Below are 14,744 nucleotides of genomic sequence, written 5' to 3' on the forward strand. Positions count from 1 at the left end.
AAGGGAACTGCCACCATGTAGTTGCTTAACTGTACAGGATTTCCCCCCGCAACAGTCCCCTTCCTAAGAGGCTGCTCTACAAAGCCAGGCTTGGACTCTAAGAACTCAGAGGTGGACGACTCGAGGCCCTGCACGCCTTCCCCTGTCACGTGCTGCCCCTGGCAGCTCGGTGCTTCTTGCCACAGGTCTACCTGGGTCCTCCACTCAGCAGTGAACAGCCGAGGAAGGTAGTGGATGTCGAACCTGGCCTGCCGGCCCTACCATGGCATGGTGATGAAGGCATGAACTTTGGCTCACTTGGCCTATCCTGGCACCAGCCACCCCCTACTCACAAGTTATTTCCTCTGAGAAGCCACCTGAAGAGATTCAGAGGCCAGATGGAGAGACTTCAGAGGCTGCCGCAGCCTCTTCCTGTCTCTTGGTAAGCAGAGAGGCCTGTGAAGGATCAAACTGGAAACGCCTCTGGCATTTGTCAGGCTCTCCTCACAGCACATTGCCCCAGAGCCCCTTCCCCTCTGCGGAGGGAGTCAGCATGGGGTTCAGGAGTCAAAGAGAGCTTACCAGGCCGAGTCCCTTCAAAAACTCCAGACTCAACCGTAAGAGTGTTTTCAGTATTTTATTAACAAATGAGCTGGCAAGAGGACAAGTGATCTAGTAATATCACCCCCACCCTCATGAGCAGCCACCACAAGCCCACCATGGTGGGGGGTGTCCAACATGCTCTGCTGGCCCAGTTCCCAGCTGATCCCCCAAGTCTTGGTGCCAGTTTAGTCGCCCTTCAACTGCTCGGGAGGCAGGATGAGACTTCCTCTCTTCACGAGGTAAGAGAGACAAAAGCAGCCATTTGGATGCCAGGGCCACAAAGGCAAGCCATGCCCTGTTTCTTTGTGGGGACAGAATCAATTCTTCCCGAGGCCAGACACTGTAGCCCACGGTACTCAGCCTTCCAGAGGAGGGTCGCCTAGCAGAGAAGCCCTGAGTGGAAGCAGCATTTTGAAGGCATCGTCATTCTTCTTAGACCAGCTAAGAGCTAAGAGGGCATTCTCTGATCTTCGCCAGCAGACAGTGAGACTCCAGGATTAAAATTAAAAGCCTGTGGTGCGTCCTTTCCTTGACACTAACTTTCCACAAAATCTTGGAGGAGTCAAATCCCACACTGCATATATCCCAGTGTCTCCAGCTGTGAAGTGGGACCAGTATCAATACATGGGAAAGTGCTGAGAAGGAAGAAAATATTTTAGGTATAATACTTATCCATCAAACACCTTTTATTCAAGAAGCTTGGCACCAACTTTCTGCCACATCCTCAACTCTTCAATGAAAACAGCAGTGACCAACTCGATCCCGTTGGTCCCTATGGCAGGCATTGGAATGAGCTGAGGCTGGCCTCCTCTGTTCGGCTCACAGCTTTATTCCTCTAGCTTCAGATAAAAATAATTATAATAGTCAATAAAGTCTCTTCACAGTGTATTTACTGTAACTACAAGAGCTCACAAGACACATTCTTTTTCTGCAGAATTGTAGCGGGTACTTAGGGAGTTTGCCAACCAGACCTTCTGCACAGGAAGCTGGCTTGCATCATGGAGGCAGTGGACTCCTGATGGTCCCACCTCCGCAGTCCCCTTTAAGACACTGACACAAAAGACTGCCCGGAGTGGCATTCGCTGCTGAGGTTCTGGGGCAAAAACCCCATGCACAGGAAAGCATCCTCTCAGAAACAGATAATCCGCTTCTCGTCTTCATAGACTTTGGCCTCCTCTGGTTTTATCAGGTTCCCATTTAGGCTGTTGAAAAGGAGGAAGACAAAAGTACACAGATAAAATGTTAAGGACTCTGGCACACTCCTTCCCAAGGTGTGTTCATAGCACACACTCGTGCATCACACAACCCTGAAATTAAGGAACATACCCTTTTCAGAGAGTTCCTTCATATTAGCATGGATCCTCTCCAGCTGCCATCGCTTTGTTCACTGAGTCTCACTAAGGTCACCTGTAGCCTCCATAAGCCTGAAGTTAATGACATTTTCCAGGTCTTGGCTTTCTTGGCCCTCACAGGATTTTGGCTGTCCTAACCTCTCCTCTCCCTCCTTCTTAAAGCACTCCCTCCCCTTGGCTTGGTTATATGCCCTGATTTTTCTCCCGCATCCGAGCACTCTACTTCCGTTTCCTCTCCTATATTCTCCTCCATGTGACCTCGACATCTGAGATTTCCTCCAGGCTTGGGGCTAAGCCCTTTTCCCCAGCTGATCTCATCAATGCCACAGCCTTGTTCATCTGTCAGTGGAGGCAGTTACCTGCTTGGCATCCTCACTTGGACCTCTCCCCCGCACCTCAAAGTAGCCACACGTCCTAGGGTCGCCTGGCTTAGTGAATGGACCACTCTCACAGGTTACGTGCAGGTTAGTAACCTGGGGGTCAACCTGAACACCTTCCTTCTCATCCCCATGTTCCTTGTATCACAAAGTTCTGTCCTAATTCCTAAGCATCTAGAATGCCTCCCTGGAACCTCTCTCTATCTTCAGCCGACCGTCTTGGTCTGAGCACCCATCATCTCTTCCCTGGATCAGTACAATGTTCTACTGACAGGTCATTTCCACGTACTCTGGCCTTCTCCAGTCCAGTTTCCTACAAGAGCCAAGAATTGGTCTTTTCGCAATGCAGATCTGATCACGTTCCTCTCCTGCTTCAAACTATTCACCGACTTTCCATCACTTTTAGGATAAAGACCAAAACGCGCATCATGACCCACAGATCTTTTATGGTCCAGTCCCTGTCGCCTATCTCCTCAGCCTCCTGTAGTCTCCTCTTCCACACTGTCTGAACCCCAGGGCACAGCAGCTTCTGGCAGTTCTTCACACGCCCTCCTGCCCCAGACCCTTTGCACATGCTGTTCCCTACTCACCTCAGCTGTCTAACTCCTATTCATCCTTCATGGCTTAGTGTAAGTGCTGCTTCCTCAGAGAGGCCTTCCCTGCAACCTCATCTAAATCAGGTTCCCTCTTGGCCTTCCCCTTTGTGATAGTACCCATCACAGTTGTAATTAAATAATTACGCAAATGATTTTCTTTTTCTTTAACGTGCATCTCGCTTTCTAGACAGCGAACCCATGAAGCCATGTTGTTCACCACCGGATTTTTGGTGCTAGCACAGTCCCTGATGCTCAAGCATTTCGTTAGTCAAGGAATAAATGAAGACACGGTGCTAGTCCCTAGGACTGGAGCAACGACCTTGACTCAGGCCCCACCCTCCCAGAGCCACAGTCTGGAGGTAGCCTCACAGAAAGCTGTTATACTGGAGTGGGATACATTTCTATAATTTATAGTGTTCATTCTACACCTCTAATTTCTGTTCTTAAAGGCAGAACTCACCAAGGGACTTCAGACTTCCAAGTTATTTTCAGAAAGGAATGAGGTAGAAATAAGTGTCAGTACAGATAACAAGTCCAAGGAGAAGACTCACTCTGTAAGTGCTGGCTCCAAGCAGAGCTGCTCCCTGAACCTGGCTCCCCGGCCAGCTCGACCACAGCCCTGTGGCCTGGTGTGGCAGTCCCTGGCAGGGCCAACAAAGCCACGGCCTTCTCAGAGCCCAGTTCCATGAAGTCACACACACAGGAGCATGCTCTGGAGGCTCCCAGAACAAGCCAGGGACCTAAGTGAAGACACTCCCAAGACCAGCATCCAGGCCGCCTGTCCTGCCCTCTCTGAATTGATGGCCAGTTCCCCTCTCCACCCTGACACAAGTGTAGGCCTTGAAGCTGAAGGCTCCCGGCCCTACTCAAATGGTTCCTTGTGTAGGAATGGTGGCCCTCAAGAGGGACGCAATGCAGATTTTGAAACTTGACAGAATTTAAAGCAACTGTAGGTCTTTACTACCCGCCTGACCAGCTGCAGAGAAAAGTGGAAGCCGACTGCTCTGCAAACTGTTCTGTAGTCCGGCAGTCTCCTTCCTCTCCCGCTCTGCCTGCTGTCCTCAAAACATAAGACTCAGCAGAAATGGAGTGCCCTGAGGGCAAAGCCCCATGCAAACAGTTCCAGCGCCCTCTGGTGCTTCCCAGGCTGCCGGGCAGGCTGGGCCTCACAGGCACACAGGCCATGGTGTCTGGTTGGATCTGGGCTCTGTTCTCTATGATGGTGTTTTTCTTTTTTTCTTTCTTGTTTGTTTTTTGAGACAAAAAGCACCCAGGCTGGACTGCAGTGGCATGATCCTGGCTCACTGCAGCCTTGACCTCCCAAGCAGCCATCCTCCCACACCAGCTTCCTCAGCAGCTGGGACTACAGGCGCATAGCACCACGTCGGGCTAATTTTTGTAGTGACAGGGTTTTGCATGTTGCCCAGGCTGGTCTCAAACTCCTGTGCTCAAGAGATCTGCCCATTTTGGCCGCTCAAAGTGCTGGTATCACAGGCATGAGCCACCATGCCTAGCCAACGGTGTTTTTCAAAAAAAAAAAAAAAAAAAAAAAAAACAACCTTTTGTCTACAACCCCAAATAAGAATTACATTTTACATTGTGAACCAACGCTTATGCAAACACACACCCACTCACATGCAAGCATGAACTAAGATGAATGAAATATTTCCGCACCATGCACATTGCATCCTGATATTCTGTTCTGTTCTGCTTTCTTTTTAAATATTGTTGGTTGCAACTCACCAAACTGATCTGATTTTATGACAAGTTCCAAACAAGTTCTAAAGCAAAGTTTAAAAAACATTGTATGAGGAGCCTATGTTGGCCAAAGAGCCGTTTTTTGTTTTTTGTTTTTAATTGGCTATGAAATTCTCCCCAGTCATGAAAGGAGGACATAGTTAATGAGGAATGGGCACCTGAGCTGAGGGTTTGGATCCATGGTGAGACTGCCCCTTGGAGCTTAGAGAAGCCACAGTGGGCTCAGGAGCTCCTGTGTTCTTACCAGAAACTGGCTCTGCCTTCTGCCAGTCTCCACGTGGGTTGAAGCTTCACATTGGGAAGGGCTGTCTCAGGCTCTGAGGTTCAAAACAAGTTTCCAGAGCATTTACGAGTCTGGGTTGAAGTATCCTGGGCCCTCCATGCTCAGGTTGGGTCAGCCAGCACTTTGGTCACATTAATTGCCACATCTCCAGCCCCTAACATAGTGCCTGGCATGAAGCAGGTACACAAGCATGGAGACCGTTGTTTCTATTGGACACCACGCATGCGCTACAGGATTGACTTGGTTTGGCTGTGTCCCCAACCAAATCTCACCTTGAATTATAATAATCCCCACGTGTCAAGGACAGGCCAGGTGGAGATAATTGAATCATGGGGGCAGTTTCCCACATACTTTTCTCATGGTAGTGAGTAAGTTTCATGAGATCTGATGGTTTCATAAAGTAGAGATCCCCTGCACAAGCTCTCTTGCCCACTGCCATGTAAGATGTGACTTTGCTCTTCATTCGCTTTTTGCCATGGGATGGTAAGGACTCTCCAGCTATGTAGAACTGTGAGTCAATTAATCCTCTCACTTTTATAAATGACCCAGTCTCGGGTATGTCTTTATTAGCAGCATGAGAACAGACTAATACAAGGCCCCTCTCCCAGCATCCACCCAGTCCCACCTCACCCAGGCAATTAAGTTGCTAAGGGAGCTGCTGAGTGGGAAGTGTCTGTGCCTTATGGGAGGCAAGAAAGAAGTGGCATGGCACTCAATGTCACAGTAAAGCAAACTTTTTTTCTTCTTTTCGCATAAGGAAGTTCTCAAAGCAGAAAAAAGAAGTAGATAAAGAGCATAAGTCGGTTCAAGTCAGCCTGGAAATGTCTCACGGAGCCCAGAAAAGGGGAAGAACGAGCTCCAGACTCCTGGCCAACACATCCATCTCTCAATCACTGAGTCCCAGGGGGATTTACTTCCACTAGGAAATCATTTCATTGGCCACTTCCCCCCTCCCACCCAATGAAGGTAGATGGGGGCAGGGGCCCAGGGCAGGAGAGCACAGACTATGGAATCAGGCATTCTGGGCTGAATTCTAGCTCTTGTGGTGACCTTGGGCAACTTTATTTCACTGGTCTGGGCCTCTGTCTACATCTGTAAAACAGAGGTAATACCACTACTGCGCAGGGTTGCTGGAGGAATAAACAGAAACCACCCTGCATCGTGCCTTGCACAGAGTCAGTGGTGGTGAGTAAACAGTCACTGGTGTTATTACGGTGACAAACGCTGGGATCTTACCAAATCTCTGTGATGCCAGTGTTGTTCTGTAACGCATCTGCCAGCTGGGCAGTCCCCTTAGCTGTGATCTGATTCTGGATAAGCCTGAAAGAAGAACATACCTTGTATAAAATCCATAATACTGGATCAAATTTGACCCCTTCGTGAGGGAGTTGTAAGGGTGTGTTGGGATAAGAGACAAGTTGGTCAGGGGAAGAACCGAGTCTATGTGACTTTGTACTGGCTAAAAGTGTCTAGATCAGATCCACTAGCGTAAAGGACAGCTTGACATTTTTTAAATTTTCTCTTTGTTTTTATAGTGAACACAATGTAATACATGAACAGATGTGTGTGTGTGCATTTTTCATTGCAGAGGTGCATAATCAAAATATATGGGGCCGGGTGTGGTGGCTCACACCTGTAATCCCAGCACTTTGGGTGGCCAACGTGGGTGGATGATGAGGTCAGGAGATTGATACCATCCTGGCCAACCTGTCTCTATTAAAAATACAAAAAAATTAGCTGGGCATGGTGGCACGTGCCTGTAGTCCCAGCTACTCGGGAGGCTGAGGCAGGAGAATTGCTTGAACCGGGAGGTGGAGGTTGCAGTGAGCCAAGATTGCGCCAATGCACTCCAGGTGACAGAGTGAGACTCCGTTTCAATATGTATATATATTTTGGAGACCACCAATCTGAACAACAAATTCTAAGAAACACATCGTGGGAACAGGAAGTCTGACGTCTCCTTCCAGGTAGCAAGGGAAAGGCAAGGCAGGTTTCAAAGTTAACAGGCTACCAACATGCAAGAGGGAGCGGGGAGAAACAGTTATGCTGCCATGAAATAGTTGTCATGAACAGTTCTCATGGGGCTCAATGGAAAAGCTTTAATAATGGGGCCTCTGAGAATGCACCCCATTGTTCTGGGTAGCAGTGATTCAAATGAAACAAAGGTTTCAGCAATCGCTAGGAAGCTGGGCCTCTCCTGAAATGCTCCCCTGGGCAGCTATGCTTCCAACTCAACCAGGAAATAAATGCATCAAGAGGCTGTGGTGTCTCCACTTCATCACAGAGTCATTCCCCGCTCCTGGCTGTTTGTAGAATAGGCCCCTGCTAAACCTGACCCCTAGAAATCCTGGCACTAACCCAAGAAGGAAGCCCTTACCAGGAAGACGAGGGCCCTATGCTGTCATGAGTGAAGAGGACTCCCTCGAGAGAGGCAGTATCACAGAGCAGTTGCAGCTACTCTTAAACCCTCCCTCCTCACTTTTCAGCTACAGAATCTTGAAGAAATAAACGTATCTGTCTGTGCCTCAGTTGTGTCATCTGTAAAATGAGAATAACTGTAAGAGTGCCCCCCATCTACTGGGTGAGATTTCAAGAGGAGGGTGTGTATTAGGCACAGTGTCCAGGGGAAGGGAGCTGTTGTCACTCTTACTGCCCAAGCACACGGGACCACTGGTGGCTGGGCTGCAGCCAGGACCTGGTGCTCCCAGCCACACCGCACAAGGGCTAGGGCCCCTGGGTTCAGTGGCAGAGGTGATGACCTTCCCTTTCAAAAGGGACAAAAATAGAACCAGGAAGTGGGCACTGAGTTCTGTATTCAGTAACACTCTGCTGTTTTCCAGTCACCACTTAGGCTTTGTGGAAGGCAAGAAAAGCAGCCTCCAACCAAGACTTGGCAGGAGGCCAGGAAGGAGAGCACCTAATGCCCCTAAAAAGCCTGCAGTGTCCAGGCATATCCACCCACTCGGGCTGCCTTCACTAGGGCCAGTGCAGGTTGGGAATGCACAAAGCAGCCAAGACCGTCTTTCTGGCCCTGTCCTAGCTCTGCTCTCCCTAGAGAGGCTGGCCTGCACTTAGGGAATGGGATCAAATAATTTTGCAAGCTAAAAAGCAAAGAAAAACCAATATGTAGCAGAGTCTAGTCTTTTTGCAGAAATTGACAAGGCGAGTCTGAATTCATAAGAAATGCAAAGAACCTGGAATGGTCTAAACAATCTTGAGAAAGAACAAAGTAGAACTCACATCTCCTGATTTCAAAATGTACTACAAAGCTACAGCAATGGTCCTGGCATAGGAGAGACATATAAATCAATGGACCAGAACAGAGAATTCAGAAATAAACCCATACATCTATGGTCAATTGATTTTTGACAAGGGTGTCAGGGCCATTCAATAGGAAAAGATAATCTGTTCAACACGTGGTGCTGCCAGGACAGCTGGATATCCACGTGCAAGAGAATGAGGCTAACCCTCACTTTACACTATACACAAAAATCAACTCAAAATGGATTGCAGACCTGTATGTGAGGGGAAACACTTATAACACTGAATAGAAAACTTGTGTGGAGAGCTTTACGATCTTGGATTAGGCGATCATTTCTTAGATAAGACACTGAAAGCACAAGCAACCAAAGAAAAAAAAATAGATAAATTGGATTTCATCAAAATTAAAAACTATTGGCAGGGTGCAGTGGCTTCTCGCCTATCATCCCAGCACTTTGGGAGGCTGAGGCAGGCGGATCACCTGAGGTCAGGAGTTCGAGACCAGCCTGGGATTAAATGGTGAAACCCCATCTCTACTAAAAATACAAAACGAGACAGGCGTGGTGGCTCATGCCTCTAATCCCAACTACTCAGGAGGCTGAGGCAGAAGAATCGCTTGAACCCAGGAGGTGGAGGTTGCAGAGAGCTGAGACTGTGCCACTACATTCCAGCTTGGGTGACAAGAGCAAGACTCCATCTCAAAAAAAAAAAAAAAAAAAAAGTGAAAAACTTTTGTCCTTCAAAGGTCACTATCAAGAAAGAGGAAAAACTCCACAGAAAGAAAGAAAATACTTGCAAAACCTGTATCTAGTAAAGGTCTAGCACCCAGAATATATAGAGAAACCCTATAACTCAGCAATAAAAAGACAAACCCAATTTTAAAATAGGCAAAGGATATGCAGACATTTCTCCAAAGAAGCAATACAGATACCCAGTAGGCACATAAAAAGACATTCAACATTGTTGTCATCAGGGAAATGCAAATCAAAACCACAATATTACTTCACACCCACTAGTATAACTAGATTTTAAAAGATGGACAATAACAAGTGTTGGTGAGGATGTGGAGAAATTGGAACCCACATACATTGCTGGTGAGAATGTAAAATAGTATATCCACTTTAGAAAACAGTTTGGTGGTTCCTCAGAAAGTTACAGAATTGCCATATGACCCAGAAATTCTGTTCCCAGGTATATTCCCAAAAGAGATGAAAACATATGTTCACCCAAAAGCATGAACAGGAGTGTTCACAGTAGCATTATGCATCATGGTCAAAAAGTAGAAACAACCCAAATGTCCCATCAACTGATTAATAAACTGCAAAATTTCCTTAGAGTGAATTATCATTTAGCCATAAAAAGGAATGAAACATGCTAGAACACAGAGACAAAAGGTCACATATTGCTTGATTCCATTTATATGAAATGCCCAGAGTAGGCAAATCCATAGAGACAGAAAGCGGATTAGTGGTTGCCAGGGTCTGGGAAGGAGAATGATAGGGAGTGACTGCTTAATGGATACAGGGGCTTTTTGGAGTGGGGAGGGGAAGCAAAAATGTTCTAGAATTAGATGGTGATGGTTGCACTAAAAGCCTCTGAATTGTATACTTTAAGAGAGTGAATTTTACAGTATGTAAATTTTATCTCAAAAAATACTTTTGAAAAGCAACACAGTCTGAAATTCTAAGGCTCTCTGAGTTACCATAAATGCTTTAACGTCTGGTTGACTTTCAACATTTCTGCCAAACTCTCTGCCACTTCATCGTCGAGTTCATTTTGGGTCAGCCTAGAGGAAAAAAAAGGAAGTATTTACTCAAGAGAGCCTACTTGGCAGACATTGTTCTAGAGTTCACAGGAGCAGGAACCCAGCCCAAGGCTCTCCAGCTACGCAGATGATCACTCTGAGAACCCAGAAAACAGCCAGGCTCCAAGCCCAGCCTGTCGGCCACTCGGAAGGTCAATGGGACTCATTTCTAATGCAAATCCTGTACCCAAGCTCCTGTTTCTTAGCCCGGCTACCTGTAGAGGAGCCCACCCTCCCTCCCCACTTTTGCTGAGCCCTCAGATTTCATGAAAGATGGGGACCCACAGAAAACAAAGATGGGGGCCCACTGCCTGCTTCTCAGGTCTCCTCTAGTCCCAAGGTCCCTTGAACACCACTGACAGTGTGTTATTCCAAGTCAGTTTGAAGACCTGAAACAGCCTGCACATTAAAATGTGTTCAGTGCTTTGCTCTTAGTTAACTTGTGAGCGACCCAAGTTAAGTGACTAACAGTTCACGAAGCCTCTCAATGGCCCTTAGAACCAGAAGTGGTCTGGATAAAGCACCAAAGCTCCTCAGTGTAAATAGGTAGGACCCACTTGTGCCAGTGGACGAAAGAATCATTAGGAAGAAGAATAGAACAGAAAGAATATTTTTTAAAAATCATTCCTTGAAGGGCAGTTTGGATGTGCCTGTCCAAATTTTAAATGGGTTTCATTTTAAGACAATTAGACTTCCAGAAATTTACCCTACAGTGTGCAAGGATATACACACAAAGCTTTACACATTGCAGCATGCATTGTAGTATTATCCTAATGTAAAATCTGAACAAATTTAAATCAGAAACAACTGATGAAATACATTGCGACATCTATTCAATGGATGATGTGCAGCTAGTAGGGAGAATGAGGTAGAATGAGGAGGGAGAAGAACACAGCATTGACACCTGCTCCGGACTCAGCCTGGCAGGTTTGTATTCACCCAGGAGCAGGGTGACCTTGGGCAAGGGGCTTAAGTTCTTTGGGTCTGAGTTTTCTCCCTGGTGAATGTTAATAGTATAGATCGTATAGAGTGATTGTGAGGCTGAGTGAGTTAACACAGGGAAAAACTGTAGAATAACACATGGCATGCAGTCAGCACTTGAGGGCTTCTAGGTGTTGACATTACTGCTATCCATGTGATTTCGCTCTCAATGGGGCACCTGGCCATGTCTGGAGGCATTTTTGATCCTCACCACTGGGAGGTACAGGGCAGAGACGCTGCTAAACCTCCTACACAGGACAGCCCTACTGTAACAAAGAATCACTTGGACCAAAATGTCAACAGCATCAAGATTGAGAAACCCTAAAGGAAACATGTAAAATATGTGTAATCCATGATTATGATATTTTTAGAGCCACTGGTTGAATGCTATTCTATTTTGCATATCTTTGAACATACATAGAACAAAAGTCTAGAAAGGAAAGGTTATTTTGGAAAACACGAAGGGAGGTACTTTCACTTCCTCCTTTTAGGAGGAACTTTAGGAGGTACTTTCACGTCCTCCTTTAGTGTCTTACATTTTTTCCAAAAACCATATATTACTTTTCAAAACGTTAAATGATTTTTTGAGGGGAAAGAATTTAAAATGTACTTACTGGCCAGCAGGCCTAGTGTCAAAACTCTCTCCTAAAGATGACATTGTCATTATTCTCAGTAATTTAGCAAGATCAGATGAGCACTGGGCTCTGAGTAGATGATAGGGAGGGGTGTAATACAGCTCCCTCACCTAACCTGCAAGGAATTTTTTATTTCCTTTTTTTTTTTTTTGGTAGATAGAGGGTCTTGCTATATTGTTCAGGCTGGTCTCGAACTCTTGGCCTCAAGCAATCCTCCCACCTCAGCCTCCCAAAGTGCTGGGATTACAGGCGTGAGTCACTGCACCCAGCCACCTGCATGGAATTTATGATACAGGGATGTAAATAAAATTCAAATAAAGCAAAATAAAACATTAAGTGACCATAAAAAAGGGAACACCAACAAAAAACACCCTCAGGAGGCCACATCCACTTAGTAAGTGCCCTGGAGTGCAGAGAGGGAGCGAGGACTGTGGGCTTCAGGTGACAGGTGAAAGCCTTCAGAGGACTGTGGGCTTCAGGTGAGCTGGATAGAGCACAAAGGCCAAACCCCAATATGAAGACCTGGGGAAGGAGGAGGCTGCCTTGGGGGAGGCAGGTGAAGAGGAAGAAGGGAGAAAATTTTGAGCCAAGTGCATGGAAGTTGGCCTCTGCCAGGCACATGTGAAGGTATCTGAGGATACCTGGATAGCTTGCGTGGCCAGCCTTCTGGTTCTCCTTCTCCTAGAAGGCCAAGGCCTCAGACCCAGGCTCCTGGAGCCCACTTCCCCCTCCTGTACCTGTTTATGCTTGTGGAAGTGGCTATTTTCTTCTCTAGGAGGAAATTAAGTTATCAACTTAACTGAAAGGCCTAGAGCCTTTCCAATTGGAAGATACCTTTTCTGTTAAGATTCCAGGCCATCTGCAGCCCCTGGGATAATTCCTGAGACCCAAACCCTCCAAAATGACTCTGTGCCAGGTGCAGTGGCTCACACCTGCAATTCCAGGGCTTTGAGAGGCCAGGGCGGGAGAACTGCTTGAGCCCAGGAGTTCAAGACCAGTCTGGATTACAGGAAAATCCCATCTCTACAAAAAATTTTAAAATTAACGGGCCGTGGTGGTGCGTGCCTATAGTCTCAGCTACTCGGGAGGCCAAGGCGGGAGGTTTGAATGAGCCTGGGAGGTCGAGGCTGCAGTGAGCCGAGATTGCGCCACGGCACTCAAGCCTGGACAACAAAGCGAGACCCTATCTCAGAAAAACAAACAAACAAATGAAATGACTCGAGCTGTTACCACAGTATTTCTAGAGACGTGTTCTGCTGCAGGGCCCTCGCGAGGCTCTTTCCTCCTTCTGTGGAGACGCCGTTGGACGCAAGACTAGGAAGGAACATGCTTGGGGTGAATTATTAGAGACACATCTACATTCAATCTTAGCTTCAACATCAGAACAGCTGGGAAGCCTCTGCCTGGTCGTGGCCCCAGCCTAGACTCACTCGGGGCAGGACGCAGAAGTGCTCAGCTGCAGCAGCAGTGCCCAGGCGTTGCTGCCCCAGAGCCCACATAGAGAGCACAAGGGGAGGCCGGATGAAAAACGGGCCATCAGCACAGCCTGCTCACACAACGGTGGGCTGGGGTCGGTGCCTCAGGTTTCCACACATGGGCAGGAAGCTGGAGAGGCCTGGCAAGCTGTGCTTCTAAAGGCTGGCCCCATCAGGGGACTCCATCTGCGAGACCTGGTGAAGTCTCTTCTGCTACTGCCCCCACCTTCTTGGACTCTTTTTCAGTGGTAGGAAGGACAGCAGCAGAGCCTTGGACATACCAAGGCCTCAAGATTTGGCCAGCAGCCTAAGCGGGGGCTGGGTAGAAGCATCCCTGTTTATAGAGAGGAAGAGTCCCTCTTTTCTAGCATCATCCTGAGGACAAGGAAGGGGCAGAAACCTGCTGGCCAGCATCTTATTAAGTTTTATCTGCACTTAGGAAACCCTCCCTCTACCAGCAAGGGGCATGCAGGGATGGCTGAGGGGCTGGAAATGTCCTCTGTCTTGATGGGGTGGTGGTTGGCTGGTGTGGGACACATGCAGAATTCACTGAGCTGAATAAATACTTAAGGTGATTCCTTAAGGATCTAGAACCAGAAATACCATTTAACCCAGCAATCCCATTACTGGGTATATACCCAAAGGATTATACATCATTCTTCTCTAAAGAAACATGCACACGTATGTTTATTGCAGCACTATTTACATAGGAAAGACTTGGAACCAACCCAAATGCCCTTCAATCACAGACTGGATAAAGAAAATGTGGCACATATACATCATGGAAGTATTCCATTGCAGTCATAAAAAAAAAAAAAAAAAAAAAAGAATGAGATCATGTCCCTTGCTGGGACATGGATGAAGCTGGAAGCCATCATCCTCAGCAAACTAACACAGGAACAGAAAACCAAACACTACATGTTCTCACTCATAAGTGGGAGTTGAACAATGAGAACACATGGACACAGGGAGGGGAAAAACACACACCCGGGCCTGTCAGGGGGCGGGGGGCAAGGGGAGGGGGAGCATTAGGACAAATACCTAATGCATGCAGAGCTTAAAACCTAGATGACAGGTTGACAGGTGCAGCAAACCACCATGGCACACGTTTGCCTATGTAACAAACCTGCACATCCTCTACATGTATCCCGGAACTTAAAGTTAAAAAAAAAGAAGAGGCCGGGTGCGGTGGCTCAAGCCTGTAATCCCAGCACTTTGGGAGGCCGAGACGGGCGGATCACAAGGTCAGGAGATGGAGACCATCCTGGCTAACACAGTGAAACCCCATCTCTACTAAAAAAATGCAAAAAAAACTAGCCGGGCGGGTTGGCAGGTGCCTGTAGTCCCAGCTACTCGGGAGGCTGAGGTAGGAGAATGGCGTAAACCCGGGAGGCGGAGCTTGCAGTGAGCTCAGATCTGGCCACTGCACTCCAGCCTGGGCGACAGAGCAAGACTCCGTCTCAAAAAAAAAAAAAAAAAAAAGAAGAATGTGCTTTACTAGATGGCCTCTTATGCATCAAAAAAAGGTTTGACAAGAGTAAGGAAAATCATACATGCAAATCCCTCTTCTATTAGGAGTGCCAATCACTCTTCCCCAGCAAACCTAGAGCAGCTAGGAGGGACCAGGTTGGCCCCTGGAG

General features: G+C 47.3%; 1 protein-coding gene across 8 annotated transcripts in view; it reads right to left on the reverse strand.

Moving 5' to 3' along the window:
• Nucleotides 1-597: 597 nt before the first annotated feature.
• NOD1 (nucleotide binding oligomerization domain containing 1) overlaps nt 598-14,744 on the reverse strand; it is a 49,692-nt gene continuing 35,545 nt past the window's right edge. For 7 of the 8 annotated variants that reach the window (XM_017956813.3, XM_003896147.4, XM_021935929.2 and 4 more), the window contains 4 exons: nt 12,860-12,943; nt 9,912-9,995; nt 6,185-6,268; nt 598-1,784 (listed from right to left, as the gene is read on the reverse strand). In XM_017956813.3, the coding sequence (XP_017812302.2) occupies nt 1,712-1,784; nt 6,185-6,268; nt 9,912-9,995; nt 12,860-12,943 (325 nt within the window). In that variant the 3' untranslated portion in view covers nt 598-1,711. Of the gene's footprint in view, nt 1,785-6,184; nt 6,269-9,911; nt 9,996-12,859; nt 12,944-14,744 lie in introns of those variants that run through there. The other variant, XR_002520984.2, reaches the window with a different exon arrangement.

This window comes from Papio anubis, chromosome 4, assembly GCF_008728515.1.
Source record: "Papio anubis isolate 15944 chromosome 4, Panubis1.0, whole genome shotgun sequence".
NCBI lineage: Eukaryota > Metazoa > Chordata > Mammalia > Primates > Cercopithecidae > Papio > Papio anubis.